The following is a 20,564-nucleotide window of genomic DNA, read 5'->3' as shown; positions in this document are numbered from 1 at the left end:
CACCTGTCTGTATGTTACACCTGTCTGTTACACCTGTCTGTCTGTTACACCTGTCTTGTATGTTACACCTGTCTGTTACACCTGTCTGTCTGTTATACCTGTCTGTCTGTTACACCTGTCTGTCTGTTATACCTGTCTGTTACACCTGTCTGTCTGTTACACCTGTCTGTCTGTTACACCTGTCTGTCTGTTACACCTACAGCAAACAGGTACATCTGTCCGTTACACCTGTCTGTATGTTATACCTGTCTGTTATACCTGTCTGTCTGTTACACCTGTCTGTTTGTTACACCTGTCTGTTACACCTGTCTGTCTGTTATACCTGTCTGTCTGTTACACCTGTCTGTCTGTTATACCTGTCTGTTACACCTGTCTGTTACACCTGTCTGTCTGTTACACCTGTCTTGTATGTTACACCTGTCTGTTAAACCTGTCTGTCTGTTACACCTGTCTGTCTGTTACACCTACAGCAAACAGGTACATCTGGCTGTTACACCTGTCTGTCCGTTACACCTGTCTGTCTGTTATACCTGTCTGTTATACCTACAGCAAACAGGTACACCTGTCTGTTACACCTGTCTGTCTGTTACACCTGACTGTATGTTATACCTGTCTGTTACACCTACAGCAAACAGGTACATCTGGCTGTTACACCTGTCTGTCTGTTACACCTGACTGTATGTTATACCTGTCTGTTACACCTGTCTGTCTGTTATACCTGTCTGTTACACCTGACTGTATGTTACACCTGTCTGTTACACCTGACTGTATGTTATACCTGTCTGTTACACCTGTCTGTCTGTTATACCTACAGCAAACAGGTACACCTGGCTGTTACACCTGTCTGTCTGTTATACCTACAGCAAACAGGTACATCTGGCTGTTACACCTGTCTGTCTGTTACACCTGTCTGTCTGTTACACCTGACTGTATGTTATACCTGTCTGTTACACCTGACTGTATGTTATACCTACAGCAAACAGGTACGTCTGGCTGTTACACCTGTCTGTCTGTTACACCTGTCTGTCTGTTACACCTGACTGTATGTTATACCTGTCTGTTACACCTGACTGTATGTTATACCTGTCTGTCTGTTACACCTACAGCAAACAGGTACATCTGGCTGTTACACCTGTCTGTCTGTTACACCTGACTGTATGTTATACCTGTCTGTTACACCTGTCTGTCTGTTATACCTACAGCAAACAGGTACATCTGTCTGTTACACCTGTCTGTCTGTTACACCTGACTGTATGTTATACCTGTCTGTCTGTTATACCTACAGCAAACAGGTACATCTGGCTGTTACACCCGTCTGTCTGTTACACCTGACTGTCTGTTATACCTGTCTGTTACACCTGTCTGTCTGTTACACCTGACTGTATGTTATACCTGTCTGTTACACCTGTCTGTCTGTTATACCTACAGCAAACAGGTACATCTGTCTGTTACACCTGTCTGTCTGTTACACCTGTCTGTCTGTTACACCTGACTGTATGTTATACCTGTCTGTTACACCTGTCTGTCTGTTACACCTGACTGTATGTTATACCTGTCTGTTACACCTGACTGTATGTTATACCTGTCTGTCTGTTACACCTGTCTGTCTGTTACACCTGTCTGTCTGTTATACCTACAGCAAACAGGTACATCTGTCTGTTACACCTGTCTGTCTGTTACACCTGACTGTATGTTATACCTGTCTGTCTGTTATACCTACAGCAAACAGGTACATCTGGCTGTTACACCTGTCTGTTACACCTGTCTGTCTGTTATACCTGTCTGTTACACCTGACTGTTACACCTGTCTGTCTGTTATACCTACAACAAACAGGTACATCTGTCTGTTATACCTGTCTGTCTGTTATACCTGTCTGTTACACCTGACTGTATGTTATACCTGTCTGTTACACCTGACTGTATGTTATACCTGTCTGTCTGTTATACCTGTCTGTTACACCTGACTGTATGTTATACCTGACTGTATGTTGTGTCTGTCTGTTACACCTGTCTGTCTGTTACACCTGTCTGTCTGTTACACCTGTCTGTCTGTTACACCTGACTCTGTTACACCTGACTGTATGTTATACCTGTCTGTTACACCTGTCTGTCTGTTACACCTACAGCAAACAGGTACGTCTGTCTGTTACACCTGTCTGTCTGTTACACCTGACTGTATGTTACACCTGTCTGTTACACCTGACTGTATGTTATACCTGTCTGTTACACCTGTCTGTCTGTTACACCTACAGCAAACAGGTACATCTGTCTGTTACACCTGACTGTATGTTATACCTGTCTGTTACACCTGTCTGTGGCAGTTTGACTGGTTAACATGGAACCTCTGACCGTGGCAGTTTGACTGGTTAACATGGAACCTCTGACCGTGGCAGTTTGACTGGTTAACATGGAACCTCTGACCGTGGCAGTTTGACTGGTTAACATGGATAGAACCTCTGACCGTGGCAGTTTGACTGGTTAACATGGATAGAACCTCTGACCGTGGCAGTTTGACTGGTTAACATGGAACCTCTGACCGTGGCAGTTTGACTGGTTAACATGGATGGAACCTCTGACCGAGGCAGTTTGACTGGTTAACATGGATGGAACCTCTGACCGTGGCAGTTTGACTGGTTAACATGGAACCTCTGACCGTGGCAGTTTGACTGGTTAACATGGATAGAACCTCTGACCGAGGCAGTTTGACTGGTTAACATGGATAGAACCTCTGACCGTGGCAGTTTGACTGGTTAACATGGAACCTCTGACCGTGGCAGTTTGACTGGTTAACATGGATGGAACCTCTGACCGAGGCAGTTTGACTGGTTAACATGGATGGAACCTCTGACCGAGGCAGTTTGACTGGTTAACATGGATGGAACCTCTGACCGTGGCAGTTTGACTGGTTAACATGGAACCTCTGACCGAGGCAGTTTGACTGGTTAACATGGAACCTCTGACCGAGGCAGTTTGACTGGTTAACATGGATGGAACCTCTGACCGAGGCAGTTTGACTGGTTAACATGGATGGAACCTCTGACCGTGGCAGTTTGACTGGTTAACATGGAACCTCTGACCGTGGCAGTTTGACTGGTTAACATGGATGGAACCTCTGACCGAGGCAGTTTGACTGGTTAACATGGAACCTCTGACCGTGGCAGTTTGACTGGTTAACATGGATGGAACCTCTGACCGTGGCAGTTTGACTGGTTAACATGGATGGAACCTCTGACCGAGGCAGTTTGACTGGTTAACATGGATGGAACCTCTGACCGAGGCAGTTTGACTGGTTAACATGGATGGAACCTCTGACCGAGGCAGTTTGACTGGTTAACATGGATGGAACCTCTGACCGAGGCAGTTTGACTGGTTAACATGGATGGAACCTCTGACCGTGGCAGTTTGACTGGTTAACATGGATGGAACCTCTGACCGAGGCAGTTTGACTGGTTAACATGGATGGAACCTCTGACCGAGGCAGTTTGACTGGTTAACATGGATGGAACCTCTGACCGAGGCAGTTTGACTGGTTAACATGGATGGAACCTCTGACCGTGGCAGTTTGACTGGTTAACATGGATGGAACCTCTGACCGAGGCAGTTTGACTGGTTAACATGGAACCTCTGACCGTGGCAGTTTGACTGGTTAACATGGAACCTCTGACCGTGGCAGTTTGACTGGTTAACATGGAACCTCTGACCGAGGCAGTTTGACTGGTTAACATGGAACCTCTGACCGTGGCAGTTTGTCTGGTAAACATGGATGGAACCTCTGACCGAGGCAGTTTGACTGGTTAACATGGATAGAACCTCTGACCGAGGCAGTTTGTCTGGTTAACATGGATGGAACCTCTGACCGTGGCAGTTTGTCTGGTAAACATGGATGGAACCTCTGACCGAGGCAGTTTGACTGGTTAACATGGATAGAACCTCTGACCGAGGCAGTTTGTCTGGTTAACATGGATGGAACCTCTGACCGTGGCAGTTTGACTGGTTAACATGGATAGAACCTCTGACCGAGGCAGTTTGTCTGGTTAACATGGATGGAACCTCTGACCGTGGCAGTTTGTCTGGTTAACATGGATAGAACCTCTGACCGAGGCAGTTTGTCTGGTTAACATGGATGGAACCTCTGACCGTGGCAGTTTGTCTGGTAAACATGGATGGAACCTCTGACCGAGGCAGTTTGACTGGTTAACATGGATAGAACCTCTGACCGAGGCAGTTTGACTGGTTAACATGGAACCTCTGACCGAGGCAGTTTGTCTGGTAAACATCATTATAATTCTATGGTAAGAACCTGCTTTGACCCGGAGCTCGTGTCTCCTAGGTGATCAACGAGGGGGAGGAGCCGGAGAACTTCTTCTGGGTGGGGATTGGCTGTCAGAAGGTATACGACGAGGACGCCGACTATATGAAGTACGCCAGACTGTTCCGTTGCTCCAATGAGAAGGGATACTTCGCCGTGTCCGAGAAATGTTCTGACTTCTGTCAGGACGACCTGGCCGACGATGACATCATGCTACTGGACAACGGCAAAGAGGTGGGACTTGCTGTATATACACCTGGACGCTACACCTGTCTGTCTATATACACCTGGACACTACACCTGTCTGTCTATATACACCTGGACACTACACCTGTCTGTCTATATACACCTGGACACTACACCTGTCTGTCTATATACACCTGGACGCTACACCTGTCTGTCTATATACACCTGGACGCTACACCTGTCTGTCTATATACACCTGGACGCTACACCTGTCTGTCTATATACACCTGGACGTCTATATACACCTGTCTGTCTATATACACCTGGTCTATATACACCTACACACCTGTCTGTCTATATACACCTGGACACTACACCTGTCTGTCTATATACACCTGGACACTACACCTGTCTGTCTATATACACCTGGACACTACACCTGTCTGTCTATATACACCTGGACACTACACCTGTCTGTCTATATACACCTGGACACTACACCTGTCTGTCTATATACACCTGGACGCTACACCTGTCTGTCTATATACAGGGCCTGGACACTACACCTGTCTGTCTATATACACCTGGACACTACACCTGTCTGTCTATATACACCTGGACACTACACCTGTCTGTCTATATACAGGGCCTGGACACTACACCTGTCTGTCTATATACACCTGGACACTACACCTGTCTGTCTATATACACCTGGACACTACACCTGTCTGTCTATATACAGGGCCTGGACACTACACCTGTCTGTTTATATACACCTGGACACTACACCTGTCTGTCTATATACAGGGCCTGGACACTACACCTGTCTGTCTATATACAGGGCCTGGACACTACACCTGTCTGTCTATATACAGGGCCTGGACACTACACCTGTCTGTTTATATACACCTGGACACTACACCTGTCTGTCTATATACACCTGGACACTACACCTGTCTGTCTATATACACCTGGACACTACACCTGTCTGTCTATATACACCTGGACACTACACCTGTCTGTCTATATACACCTGGACACTACACCTGTCTGTCTATATACACCTGGACGCTACACCTGTCTGTCTATATACACCTGGACGCTACACCTGTCTGTCTATATACACCTGGACGCTACACCTGTCTGTCTATATACACCTGGACGCTACACCTGTCTGTCTATATACACCTGGACGCTACACCTGTCTGTCTATATACACCTGGACACTACACCTGTCTGTCTATATACACCTGGACACTACACCTGTCTGTCTATATACACCTGGACACTACACCTGTCTGTCTATATACACCTGGACACTACACCTGTCTGTCTATATACACCTGGACGCTACACCTGTCTGTTTATATACACCTGGACGCTACACCTGTCTGTCTATATACACCTGGACGCTACACCTGTCTGTCTATATACACCTGGACGCTACACCTGTCTGTCTATATACACCTGGACACTACACCTGTCTGTCTATATACACCTGGACACTACACCTGTCTGTCTATATACACCTGGACACTACACCTGTCTGTCTATATACACCTGGACACTACACCTGTCTGTCTATATACACCTGGACGCTACACCTGTCTGTCTATATACACCTGGACACTACACCTGTCTGTCTATATACACCTGGACACTACACCTGTCTGTCTATATACAGGGCCTTTACACTACACCTGTCTGTCTATATACACCTGGACACCACCTGTCTGTCTATATACACCTGTCTGTCTATATACACCTGGACGCTACACCTGTCTGTCTATATACACCTGGACACTACACCTGTCTGTTTATATACACCTGTCTGTCTATATACACCTGGACACTACACCTGTCTGTCTATATACACCTGGACACTACACCTGTCTGTCTATATACACCTGGACGCTACACCTGTCTGTCTATATACACCTGGACGCTACACCTGTCTGTCTATATACACCTGGACGCTACACCTGTCTGTCTATATACACCTGGACGCTACACCTGTCTGTCTATATACACCTGGACGCTACACCTGTCTGTCTATATACACCTGGACGCTACACCTGTCTGTCTATATACAGGGCCTGGACACTACACCTGTCTGTCTATATACACCTGGACACTACACCTGTCTGTCTATATACACCTGGACACTACACCTGTCTGTCTATATACACCTGGACGCTACACCTGTCTGTCTATATACACCTGGACGCTACACCTGTCTGTCTATATACACCTGGACACTACACCTGTCTGTTTATATACACCTGTCTGTCTATATACACCTGGACGCTACACCTGTCTGTCTATATACACCTGGACGCTACACCTGTCTGTCTATATACACCTGGACGCTACACCTGTCTGTCTATATACACCTGGACGCTACACCTGTCTGTCTATATACACCTGGACACTACACCTGTCTGTCTATATACAGGGCCTTTACACTACACCTGTCTGTCTATATACACCTGGACACTACACCTGTCTGTCTATATACACCTGGACACTACACCTGTCTGTCTATATACAGGGCCTGGACACTACACCTGTAATAGTGTTTCCTGTCTCTCTCTCTGTCAGGTGTACATGTGGGTGGGAACTCAGACCAGCCAGGTAGAAATTAAACTCAGCCTCAAAGCCTGCCAGGTAAGCGATGTGACCTTCTCTCGCCTCTACTGTAATGATTTTTAGGCTGGAATTGGAATCCGATCCCACTCTGTCAGCTATGATCCATTTAAAGGCAATGTTCCTGTTCCAAGACCACATTCACAGTGAACCCTGTTGGCTCAATTACCTTTAAATGGAGCACAGGAGACAGAGTGGATGGGATTGAACCCTGGCCACCTTTTCATGATTTACTGTGTCTAGATGTCATTCTGTCAGTCTATTGTTTTACTAGATCTTTACTGTGTCTAGATGTCATTCTGTCAGTCTATTGTTTTACTAGATCTTTACTGTGTCATTCTGTCAGTCTATTGTTTTACTAGATCTTTACTGTGTCTAGATGTCATTCTGTCAGTCTATTGTTTTACTAGATCTTTACTGTGTCTAGATGTCATTCTGTCAGTCTATTGTTTTACTAGATCTTTACTGTGTCTAGATGTCATTCTGTCAGTCTATTGTTTTACTAGATCTTTACTGTGTCTAGATGTCATTCTGTCAGTCTATTGTTTTACTAGATCTTTACTGTGTCTAGATGTCATTCTGTCAGTCTATTGTTTTACTAGATCTTTACTGTGTCTAGATGTCATTCTGTCAGTCTATTGTTTTACTAGATCTTTACTGTGTCTAGATGTCATTCTGTCAGTCTATTGTTTTACTAGATCTTTACTGTGTCTAGATGTCATTCTGTCAGTCTATTGTTTTACTAGATCTTTACTGTGTCTAGATGTCATTCTGTCAGTCTATTGTTTTACTAGATCTTTACTGTGTCTAGATGTCATTCTGTCAGTCTATTGTTTTACTAGATCTTTACTGTGTCTAGATGTCATTCTGTCAGTCTATTGTTTTACTAGATCTTTACTGTGTCTAGATGTCATTCTGTCAGTCTATTGTTTTACTAGATCTTTACTGTGTCTGTCAGTCTGACTAGATCTTTACTGTGTCAGATCTATTGTTTTACTAGATCTTTACTGTGTCTATGTCATGTCAGTCTGTTGTTTTACTAGATCTTTACTGTGTCTAGATGTCAGTCTTTGTTTTACTAGATCTTTACTGTGTCTAGATGTCATTCTGTCAGTCTATTGTTTTACTAGATCTTTACTGTGTCTAGATGTCATTCTGTCAGTCTATTGTTTTACTAGATCTTTACTGTGTCTAGATGTCATTCTGTCAGTCTATTGTTTTACTAGATCTTTACTGTGTCTAGATGTCAGTCTGTCAGTCTATTGTTTTACTAGATCTTTACTGTGTCTAGATGTCATTCTGTCAGTCTATTGTTTTACTAGATCTTTACTGTGTCTAGATGTCATTCTGTCAGTCTATTGTTTTACTAGATCTTTACTGTGTCTAGATGTCATTCTGTCAGTCTATTGTTTTACTAGATCTTTACTGTGTCTAGATGTCATTCTGTCAGTCTATTGTTTTACTAGATCTTTACTGTGTCTAGATGTCATTCTGTCAGTCTATTGTTTTACTAGATCTTTACTGTGTCTAGATGTCATTCTGTCAGTCTATTGTTTTACTAGATCTTTACTGTGTCTAGATGTCATTCTGTCAGTCTATTGTTTTACTAGATCTTTACTGTGTCTAGATGTCACTCTATTGTTTTACTAGATCTTTACTGTGTCTAGATGTCATTCTGTCAGTCTATTGTTTTACTAGATCTTTACTGTGTCTAGATGTCATTCTGTCAGTCTATTGTTTTACTAGATCTTTACTGTGTCTAGATGTCATTCTGTCAGTCTATTGTTTTACTAGATCTTTACTGTGTCTAGATGTCATTCTGTCAGTCTATTGTTTTACTAGATCTTTATTGTTTTACTGTCAGATTGTTTTACTGATCTTTACTCTGATGTCATTCTGTCAGTCTATTGTTTTACTAGATCTTTACTGTGTCTAGATGTCATTCTGTCAGTCTATTGTTTTACTAGATCTTTACTGTGTCTAGATGTCATTCTGTCAGTCTATTGTTTTACTAGATCTTTACTGTGTCTAGATGTCATTCTGTCTATTGTTTTACTAGATCTTTACTGTGTCTAGATGTCATTCTGTCAGTCTATTGTTTTACTAGATCTTTACTGTGTCTAGATGTCATTCTGTCAGTCTATTGTTTTACTAGATCTTTACTGTGTCTAGATGTCATTCTGTCAGTCTATTGTTTTACTAGATCTTTACTGTGTCTAGATGTCATTCTGTCAGTCTATTGTTTTACTAGATCTTTACTGTGTCTAGATGTCATTCTGTCAGTCTATTGTTTTACTAGATCTTTACTGTGTCTAGATGTCATTCTGTCAGTCTATTGTTTTACTAGATCTTTACTGTGTCTAGATGTCATTCTGTCAGTCTATTGTTTTACTAGATCTTTACTGTGTCTAGATGTCATTCTGTCAGTCTATTGTTTTACTAGATCTTTACTGTGTCTAGATGTCATTCTGTCAGTCTATTGTTTTACTAGATCTTTACTGTGTCTAGATGTCATTCTGTCAGTCTATTGTTTTACTAGATCTTTACTGTGTCTAGATGTCATTCTGTCAGTCTATTGTTTTACTAGATCTTTACTGTGTCTAGATGTCATTCTGTCAGTCTATTGTTTTACTAGATCTTTACTGTGTCTAGATGTCATTCTGTCAGTCTATTGTTTTACTAGATCTTTACTGTGTCTAGATGTCATTCTGTCAGTCTATTGTTTTACTAGATCTTTACTTCTGTGTCATTCTGTCAGTCTATTGTTTTACTAGATCTTTACTGTGTCTAGATGTCATTCTGTCAGTCTATTGTTTTACTAGATCTTTACTGTGTCTAGATGTCATTCTGTCAGTCTATTGTTTTACTAGATCTTTACTGTGTCTAGATGTCATTCTGTCAGTCTATTGTTTTACTAGATCTTTACTGTGTCTAGATGTCATTCTGTCAGTCTATTGTTTTACTAGATCTTTACTGTGTCTAGATGTCATTCTGTCAGTCTATTGTTTTACTAGATCTTTACTGTGTCTAGATGTCATTCTGTCAGTCTATTGTTTTACTAGATCTTTACTGTGTCTAGATGTCATTCTGTCAGTCTATTGTTTTACTAGATCTTTACTGTGTCTAGATGTCATTCTGTCAGTCTATTGTTTTACTAGATCTTTACTGTGTCTAGATGTCATTCTGTCAGTCTATTGTTTTACTAGATCTTTACTGTGTCTAGATGTCATTCTGTCAGTCTATTGTTTTACTAGATCTTTACTGTGTCTAGATGTCATTCTGTCAGTCTATTGTTTTACTAGATCTTTACTGTGTCTAGATGTCATTCTGTCAGTCTATTGTTTTACTAGATCTTTACTGTGTCTAGATGTCATTCTGTCAGTCTATTGTTTTACTAGATCTTTACTGTGTCTAGATGTCATTCTGTCAGTCTATTGTTTTACTAGATCTTTACTGTGTCTAGATGTCATTCTGTCAGTCTATTGTTTTACTAGATCTTTACTGTGTCTAGATGTCATTCTGTCAGTCTATTGTTTTACTAGATCTTTACTGTGTCTAGATGTCATTCTGTCAGTCTATTGTTTTACTAGATCTTTACTGTGTCTAGATGTCATTCTGTCAGTCTATTGTTTTACTAGATCTTTACTGTGTCTAGATGTCATTCTGTCAGTCTATTGTTTTACTAGATCTTTACTGTGTCTAGATGTCATTCTGTGTCTATTGTTTTACTAGATCTTTACTGTGTCTAGATGTCATTCTGTCAGTCTATTGTTTTACTAGATCTTTACTGTGTCTAGATGTCATTCTGTCAGTCTATTGTTTTACTAGATCTTTACTGTGTCTAGATGTCAGTCTATTGTTTTACTAGATCTTTACTGTGTCTAGATGTCATTCTGTCAGTCTATTGTTTTACTAGATCTTTACTGTGTCTAGATCTGATCTTTACTGTGTCAGATTCTGTCAGTCTATTGTTTTACTAGATCTTTACTGTGTCTAGATGTCATTCTGTCAGTCTATTGTTTTACTAGATCTTTACTGTGTCTAGATGTCATTCTGTCAGTCTATTGTTTTACTAGATCTTTACTGTGTCTAGATGTCATTCTGTCAGTCTATTGTTTTACTAGATCTTTACTGTGTCTAGATGTCATTCTGTCAGTCTATTGTTTTACTAGATCTTTACTGTGTCTAGATGTCATTCTGTCAGTCTATTGTTTTACTAGATCTTTACTGTGTCTAGATGTCATTCTGTCAGTCTATTGTTTTACTAGATCTTTACTGTGTCTAGATGTCAGTCTATTGTTTTACTAGATCTTTACTGTGTCTAGATGTCATTCTGTCAGTCTATTGTTTTACTAGATCTTTACTGTGTCTAGATGTCATTCTGTCAGTCTATTGTTTTACTAGATCTTTACTGTGTCTAGATGTCATTCTGTCAGTCTATTGTTTTACTAGATCTTTACTGTGTCTAGATGTCATTCTGTCAGTCTATTGTTTTACTAGATCTTTACTGTGTCATTCTGTCAGTCTATTGTTTTACTAGATCTTTACTGTGTCTAGATGTCATTCTGTCAGTCTATTGTTTTACTAGATCTTTACTGTGTCTAGATGTCATTCTGTCAGTCTATTGTTTTACTAGATCTTTACTGTGTCTAGATGTCATTCTGTCAGTCTATTGTTTTACTAGATCTTTACTGTGTCTAGATGTCATTCTGTCAGTCTATTGTTTTACTAGATCTTTACTGTGTCTAGATGTCAGTCTATTGTTTTACTAGATCTTTACTGTGTCTAGATGTCAGTCTATTGTTTTACTAGATCTTTACTGTGTCTAGATGTCAGTCTATTGTTTTACTAGATCTTTACTGTGTCTAGATGTCAGTCTATTGTTTTACTAGATCTTTACTGTGTCTAGATGTCATTCTGTCAGTCTATTGTTTTACTAGATCTTTACTGTGTCTAGATGTCATTCTGTCAGTCTATTGTTTTACTAGATCTTTACTGTGTCTAGATGTCAGTCTATTGTTTTACTAGATCTTTACTGTGTCTAGATGATCATTCTGTCAGTCTATTGTTTTACTAGATCTTTACTGTGTCTAGATGTCATTCTGTCAGTCTATTGTTTTACTAGATCTTTACTGTGTCTAGATGTCATTCTGTCAGTCTATTGTTTTACTAGATCTTTACTGTGTCTAGATGTCATTCTGTCAGTCTATTGTTTTACTAGATCTTTACTGTGTCATTCTGTCAGTCTATTGTTTTACTAGATCTTTACTGTGTCTAGATGTCATTCTGTCAGTCTATTGTTTTACTAGATCTTTACTGTGTCTAGATGTCATTCTGTCAGTCTATTGTTTTACTAGATCTTTACTGTGTCTAGATGTCATTCTGTCAGTCTGTTGTTTTACTAGATCTTTACTGTGTCTAGATGTCATTCTGTTAGTCTGTTGTTTTACTAGATCTTTACTGTGTCATTCTGTCAGTCTATTGTTTTACTAGATCTTTACTGTGTCTAGATGTCAGTCTATTGTTTTACTAGGTCTTTACTGTGTCTAGATGTCATTCTGTCAGTCTGTTGTTTTACTAGATCTTTACTGTGTCTAGATGTCAGTCTATTGTTTTACTAGATCTTTACTGTGTCTAGATGTCATTCTGTCAGTCTATTGTTTTACTAGATCTTTACTGTGTCTAGATGTCATTCTGTCAGTCTATTGTTTTACTAGATCTTTACTGTGTCTAGATGTCAGTCTGTCAGTCTATTGTTTTACTAGATCTTTACTGTGTCTAGATGTCATTCTGTCAGTCTATTGTTTTACTAGATCTTTACTGTGTCTAGATGACAGTCTGTCAGTCTATTGTTTTACTAGATCTTTACTGTGTCATTCTGTCAGTCTATTGTTTTACTAGATCTTTACTGTGTCTAGATGTCATTCTGTCAGTCTATTGTTTTACTAGATCTTTACTGTGTCTAGATGTCATTCTGTCAGTCTATTGTTTTACTAGATCTTTACTGTGTCTAGATGTCATTCTGTCAGTCTATTGTTTTACTAGATCTTTACTGTGTCTAGATGAGTCTGTCAGTCTATTGTTTTACTAGATCTTTACTGTGTCTAGATGTCATTCTGTCAGTCTATTGTTTTACTAGATCTTTACTGTGTCTAGATGTCATTCTGTCAGTCTATTGTTTTACTAGATCTTTACTGTGTCTAGATGTCATTCTGTCAGTCTATTGTTTTACTAGATCTTTACTGTGTCTAGATGTCATTCTGTCAGTCTATTGTTTTACTAGATCTTTACTGTGTCATTCTGTCAGTCTATTGTTTTACTAGATCTTTACTGTGTCATTCTGTCAGTCTATTGTTTTACTAGATCTTTACTGTGTCTAGATGTCATTCTGTCAGTCTATTGTTTTACTAGATCTTTACTGTGTCTAGATGTCATTCTGTCAGTCTATTGTTTTACTAGATCTTTACTGTGTCTAGATGACATTCTGTCAGTCTATTGTTTTACTAGATCTTTACTGTGTCTAGATGTCATTCTGTCAGTCTATTGTTTTACTAGATCTTTACTGTGTCTAGATGTCATTCTGTTAGTCTATTGTTTTACTAGATCTTTACTGTGTCTAGATGTCATTCTGTTAGTCTATTGTTTTACTAGATCTTTACTGTGTCTAGATGTCATTCTGTCAGTCTATTGTTTTACTAGATCTTTACTGTGTCTAGATGTCATTCTGTCAGTCTATTGTTTTACTAGATCTTTACTGTGTCTAGATGTCAGTCTGTCAGTCTATTGTTTTACTAGATCTTTACTGTGTCTAGATGTCAGTCTATTGTTTTACTAGATCTTTACTGTGTCATTCTGTCAGTCTATTGTTTTACTAGATCTTTACTGTGTCTAGATGTCATTCTGTCAGTCTATTGTTTTACTAGATCTTTACTGTGTCTAGATGTCAGTCTATTGTTTTACTAGATCTTTACTGTGTCTAGATGTCATTCTGTCAGTCTATTGTTTTACTAGATCTTTACTGTGTCTAGATGTCATTCTGTCAGTCTATTGTTTTACTAGATCTTTACTGTGTCTAGATGTCAGTCTGTCAGTCTATTGTTTTACTAGATCTTTACTGTGTCTAGATGTCATTCTGTCAGTCTATTGTTTTACTAGATCTTTACTGTGTCTAGATGTCATTCTGTCAGTCTATTGTTTTACTAGATCTTTACTGTGTCTAGATGTCAGTCTATTGTTTTACTAGATCTATAATGAAGGTGGTTTTGTCTCCTCTAGGTAACATAATGAAGGTGGTTTTGTCTCCTCTAGGTGACATAATGAAGGTGGTTTTGTCTCCTCTAGGTGACATAATGAAGGTGGTTTTGTCTCCTCTAGGTGACATAATGAAGGTGGTTTTGTCTCCTCTAGGTGACATAATGAAGGTGGTTTTGTCTCCTCTAGGTGACATAATGAAGGTGGTTTTGTCTCCTCTAGGTAACATAATGAAGGTGGTTTTGTCTCCTCTAGGTAACATAATGAAGGTGGTTTTGTCTCCTCTAGGTAACATAATGAAGGTGGTTTTGTCTCCTCTAGGTGACATAATGAAGGTGGTTTTGTCTCCTCTAGGTGACATAATGAAGGTGGTTTTGTCTCCTCTAGGTGACATAATGAAGGTGGTTTTGTCTCCTCTAGGTGACATAATGAAGGTGGTTTTGTCTCCTCTAGGTGACATAATGAAGGTGGTTTTGTCTCCTCTAGGTGACATAATGAAGGTGGTTTTGTCTCCTCTAGGTGACATAATGAAGGTGGTTTTCTCCTCTAGGTGACATAATGAAGGTGGTTTTGTCTCCTCTAGGTGACATAATGAAGGTGGTTTTGTCTCCTCTAGGTGACATAATGAAGGTGGTTTTGTCTCCTCTAGGTGACATAATGAAGGTGGTTTTGTCTCCTCTAGGTAACATAATGAAGGTGGTTTTGTCTCCTCTAGGTAACATAATGAAGGTGGTTTTGTCTCCTCTAGGTAACATAATGAAGGTGGTTTTGTCTCCTCTAGGTGACATAATGAAGGTGGTTTTGTCTCCTCTAGGTGACATAATGAAGGTGGTTTTGTCTCCTCTAGGTGACATAATGAAGGTGGTTTTGTCTCCTCTAGGTGACATAATGAAGGTGGTTTTGTCTCCTCTAGGTGACATAATGAAGGTGGTTTTGTCTCCTCTAGGTGACATAATGAAGGTGGTTTTGTCTCCTCTAGGTGACATAATGAAGGTGGTTTTGTCTCCTCTAGGTGACATAATGAAGGTGGTTTTGTCTCCTCTAGGTCTACATCCAGCACATGCGTTCTAAGGAGACGGAGACCCCCAGGAAGCTGCGTCTGGTCAGGAAGGGAAACGAGCCACACTGCTTCACACGATGCTTCCACGGCTGGGGCGCCTTCAAGACTGCGCTCGCGTAGACACGTCCACTCTACATGGCCACGGTCTTTAGGACAAAGCTGTGTCTATGTTGGCTTCATCATATCAGCGTTTCACCGGCTTGATACCCCTCTCCCCCTGCCTCACCTCCCTCCCCTCTCCTTCCTTTACCCTTCCTGCCCCCTCTCCTTCCTTTACCCTTCCTGCCCCCCCTCACCTCCCGGTTCCCCTCTCCCCCTCCCTCACCTCTATTCCCCTCTCCTCCCTCACCTCTATTCCCCTCTCCTCCCTCACCTCTATTCCCCTCTCCCCCTGCCTCACCTCCCTCACCTCTATTCCCCTCTCCCCCTCCCTCACCTCCTCCTCTCCCTCCTCACCTCCCCTCCCCTCACCTCCCTCCTCTCCTCCCTCACCTCATTCCCCCTCTCCCCTCCCTCACCTCTATTCCCCTCTCCCCCTCCCTCACCTCTATTCCCCTCTCCTCCCTCACCTCTATTCCCCTCTCCCCCTCCCTCACCTCTATTCCCCTCTCCCCCTGCCTCACCTCCCTCCTTCCTCCTCTCAGGATCTCCGTGGCAACGACGCGTTGCCCGTTCTGACATCCCAGACACAGAGAGAGGAATCTGTATTTTCTGTTGTGTGTTTCAGTGATTGGTCCGGGACTTTTGCCGTAGATTTTTTTGTAATACCAGATGTATATCTACTAGACTGCCATCTTCTACTGTACTGCAGCAGCTCAACGTGCGCACGCCTGGCTGTAATTGTGCACGCTGTCACTTGCAGCCACTATTTATGGATTTTATATGACAATAAAGATTCACTGCTACCTGGTCTCAAGTCTATATACACCTGGACACTACACCTGTCTGTCTATATACAGGGCCTGGACACTACACCTGTCTGTCTATATACACCTGGACACTACACCTGTCTGTCTATATACACCTGGACACTACACCTGTCTGTCTATATACACCTGGACACTACACCTGTCTGTCTATATACACCTGGACACTACACCTGTCTGTCTATATACACCTGGACGCTACACCTGTCTGTTTATATACACCTGGACGTCTATATACACCTGGACGCTACACCTGTCTGTCTATATACACCTGGACACTACACCTGTCTGTCTATATACACCTGGACACTACACCTGTCTGTCTATATACACCTGGACACTACACCTGTCTGTCTATATACACCTGGACACTACACCTGTCTGTCTATATACAGGGCCTGGACACTACACCTGTCTGTCTATATACACCTGGACACTACACCTGTCTGTCTATATACACGGCCTGGACACTACACCTGTCTGTCTATATACACCTGGACACTACACCTGTCTGTCTATATACACCTGGACACTACACCTGTCTGTCTATATACACCTGGACACTACACCTGTCTGTCTATATACACCTGGACACTACACCTGTCTGTCTATATACACCTGGACACTACACCTGTCTGTCTATATACACCTGTCTGTCTATGTACACGGCCTGGACACTACACCTGTCTGTCTATGTACACGGCCTGGACACTACACCTGTCTGTTTATATACACCTGGACACTACACCTGTCTGTCTATATACACCTGGACACTACACCTGTCTGTTTATATACACCTGGACACTACACCTGTCTGTTTATATACACCTGGACACTACACCTGTCTGTCTATATACACCTGGACACTACACCTGTCTGTTTATATACACCTGGACACTACACCTGTCTGTCTATATACACCTGGACACCTGGTCTGTCTACACTACACCTGTCTGTCTATATACACCTGGACACTACACCTGTCTGTCTATATACACCTGGACACTACACCTGTCTGTCTATATACACCTGGACACTACACCTGTCTGTCTATATACACCTGGACACTACACCTGTCTGTCTATATACACCTGGACACTACACCTGTCTGTCTATATACAGGGCCTGGACACTACACCTGTCTGTCTATATACACCTGGACACTACTCCTGTCTGTCTATATACACCTGGACACTACACCTGTCTGTCTATATACAGGGCCTGGACACTACACCTGTCTGTCTATATTCAACCTGCTGTCTGTCTGCTACCTGGTCTTTGTCTGTCTGCTACCTGGTCTTTATCTATTCAACCTGCTGTCTGTCTGCTATCTGGTCTTTATTCAACCTGCTGTCTGTCTGCTACCTGGTCTCTATTCAACCTGCTGTCTGTCTGCTACCTGGTCTCTATTCAACCTGCTGTCTGTCTGCTACCTGGTCTCTATTCAACCTGCTGTCTGTCTGCTACCTGGTCTCTATTCAACCTGCTGTCTGTCTGCTACCTGGTCTCTATTCAACCTGCTGTCTGTCTGCTACCTGGTCTCTATTCAACCTGCTGTCTGTCTGCTACCTGGTCTCTATTCAACCTGCTGTCTGTCTGCTACCTGGTCTCTATTCAACCTGCTGTCTGTCTGCTACCTGGTCTCAAGTTGACTTTGCTTTATCTATTCAACCTGCTGTCTGTCTGCTACCTGGTCTCTATTCAACCTGCTGTCTGTCTGCTACCTGGTCTCTATTCAACCTGCTGTCTGTCTGCTACCTGGTCTCTATTCAACCTGCTGTCTGTCTGCTACCTGGTCTCTATTCAACCTGCTGTCTGTCTGCTACCTGGTCTCTACATTTACATTTTCATTCAACCTGCTGTCTGTCTGCTACCTGGTCTCTATTCAACCTGCTGTCTGTCTGCTACCTGGTCTCTATTCAACCTGCTGTCTGTCTGCTACCTGGTCTCTATTCAACCTGCTGTCTGTCTGGTCTCTACCTGGTTGACTACCTGGTCAAGGTTGACTCAACCTTGTCTGTCTGCTATCTCTATTCAACCTGCTGTCTGTCTGCTACCTGGTCTCTATTCAACCTGCTGTCTGTCTGCTACCTGGTGTCAAGTTGACTTTGCTTTATCTATTCAACCTGCTGTCTGTCTGCTACCTGGTCTCTATTCAACCTGCTGTCTGTCTGCTACCTGGTCTCTATTCAACCTGCTGTCTGTCTGCTACCTGGTCTCTATTCAACCTGCTGTCTGTCTGCTACCTGGTCTCTATTCAACCTGCTGTCTGTCTGCTACCTGGTCTCTATTCAACCTGCTGTCTGTCTGCTACCTGGTCTCTATTCAACCTGCTGTCTGTCTGCTACCTGGTCTCTATTCAACCTGCTGTCTGTCTGCTACCTGGTCTCTATTCAACCTGCTGTCTGTCTGCTACCTGGTCTCTACCTGGTCTCAAGTTGACTTTGCATCTATTCAACCTGCTGTCTGTCTGCTACCTGGTCTCTATTCAACCTGCTGTCTGTCTGCTACCTGGTCTCTATTCAACCTGCTGTCTGTCTGCTACCTGGTCTCTATTCAACCTGCTGTCTGTCTGCTACCTGGTCTCTATTCAACCTGCTGTCTGTCTGCTACCTGGTCTCTATTCAACCTGCTGTCTGTCTGCTACCTGGTCTCTACATTTACATTTACATTTAAGTCATTTCTGTCTGCTACCTGGTCTCTATTCAACCTGCTATCTGTCTGCTACCTGGTGTCAAGTTGACTTTGCTTTATCTATTCAACCTGCTGTCTGTCTGCTACCTGGTCTCTATTCAACCTGCTGTCTGTCTGCTACCTGGTGTCAAGTTGACTTTGCTTTATCTATTCAACCTGCTGTCTGTCTGCTACCTGGTCTCTATTCAACCTGCTGTCTGTCTGCTACCTGGTCTCTATTCAACCTGCTGTCTGTCTGCTACCTGGTCTCTATTCAACCTGCTGTCTGTCTGCTACCTGGTCTCTATTCAACCTGCTGTCTGTCTGCTACCTGGTCTCTATTCAACCTGCTGTCTGTCTGCTACCTGGTCTCTATTCAACCTGCTGTCTGTCTGCTACCTGGTCTCTATTCAACCTGCTGTCTGTCTGCTACCTGGTGTCAAGTTGACTTTCCTTTTTTCTTTTTTCTGTTGTGGCGGGGAAAAATGTGATTTTTGCAGTTCCTGATGTTTTGTCCACTCAGTGTAAATGACTTTGTTTTATAACCTTCTGATCGCTGGATACGTGAGACCAGTCGTCATGGAGACCAGTCGTCATGGCAGCAAACTGAAGCATGTCAATTTTGTCTTGTTAGATGCTAGAGCTAAAAACACAAAGCATTTCACTACAATGTGACCAAATTAAAATGTGTTTTTGATTTGTAAAGTTGATGAAAACGCTGTGACGTTATGCAGAATTGAAATTGTACGGCCGTTTAACTTGTGACCACTAGTCAAGTCTTTCAGGACACTTTAGTGTCCCAGCATCCGTTGGTCTGTTCGTTCCCTTCGGGTGGTAATAGACCAGTTCCCTTCAGGTGGTAATAGACCAGAGGTTCGTTCCCTTCAGGTGGTAATAGACCAGAGGTTCGTTCCCTTCAGGTGGTAATAGACCAGTTCCCTTCAGGTGGTAATAGACCAGAGGTTCGTTCCCTTCAGGTGGTAATAGACCAGAGGTTCGTTCCCTTCAGGTGGTAATAGACCAGTTCCCTTCAGGTGGTAATAGACCAGTTCCCTTCAGGTGGTAATAGACCAGTTCCCTTCAGGTGGTAATAGACCAGTTCCCTTCAGGTGGTAATAGACCAGTTCCCTTCAGGTGGTAATAGACCAGAGGTTCGTTCCCTTCAGGTGGTAATAGACCAGAGGTTCGTTCCCTTCAGGTGGTAATAGACCAGGGGATTTGTTAGAAAGAGGAAGTCACATCTACTGAGAGAGTTAGTTAGTTAGTCCCTTATTTCTGCTGATCATCAACTGTGACAATGTCTTGCTAGTTGACTGACTGGTCCACAGTCGAAGCCCAGTTTCCGGAATCATTCTGTTCTGAAATAACTCTCTGGGTTTACCATCATGATGTGGATGTTTGATCAGGAGGTGTCGTTTAATTAAATGTGTTCGTTATCAGAGACTCATTACTAAGCACTTCCACACACACAAAACACATTGTGGGCGCTCCTCATACCTTTGTATGAGAGAGA

General features: G+C 42.2%; 1 protein-coding gene across 1 annotated transcript in view; it reads left to right on the top strand.

Moving 5' to 3' along the window:
• The window catches only part of flii (FLII actin remodeling protein), a 113,173-nt gene extending 97,601 nt beyond the window's left edge, over positions 1-15,572 (top strand). Inside the window, 3 exon segments of the mRNA XM_065010891.1 lie at positions 4,331-4,543; positions 7,097-7,162; positions 15,438-15,572. Coding sequence (XP_064866963.1) covers positions 4,331-4,543; positions 7,097-7,162; positions 15,438-15,572 — 414 coding nt within the window.
• The last annotated feature ends 4,992 nt before the right edge of the window (positions 15,573-20,564 follow it).

This window comes from Oncorhynchus nerka, linkage group LG26 (assembly GCF_034236695.1).
Source record: "Oncorhynchus nerka isolate Pitt River linkage group LG26, Oner_Uvic_2.0, whole genome shotgun sequence".
NCBI classification, from domain to species: Eukaryota; Metazoa; Chordata; class Actinopteri; order Salmoniformes; family Salmonidae; genus Oncorhynchus; species Oncorhynchus nerka.
The sequence above is the reverse complement of the archived record's forward strand: the minus strand, read 5'-3'. Positions and strand labels throughout refer to the sequence as shown.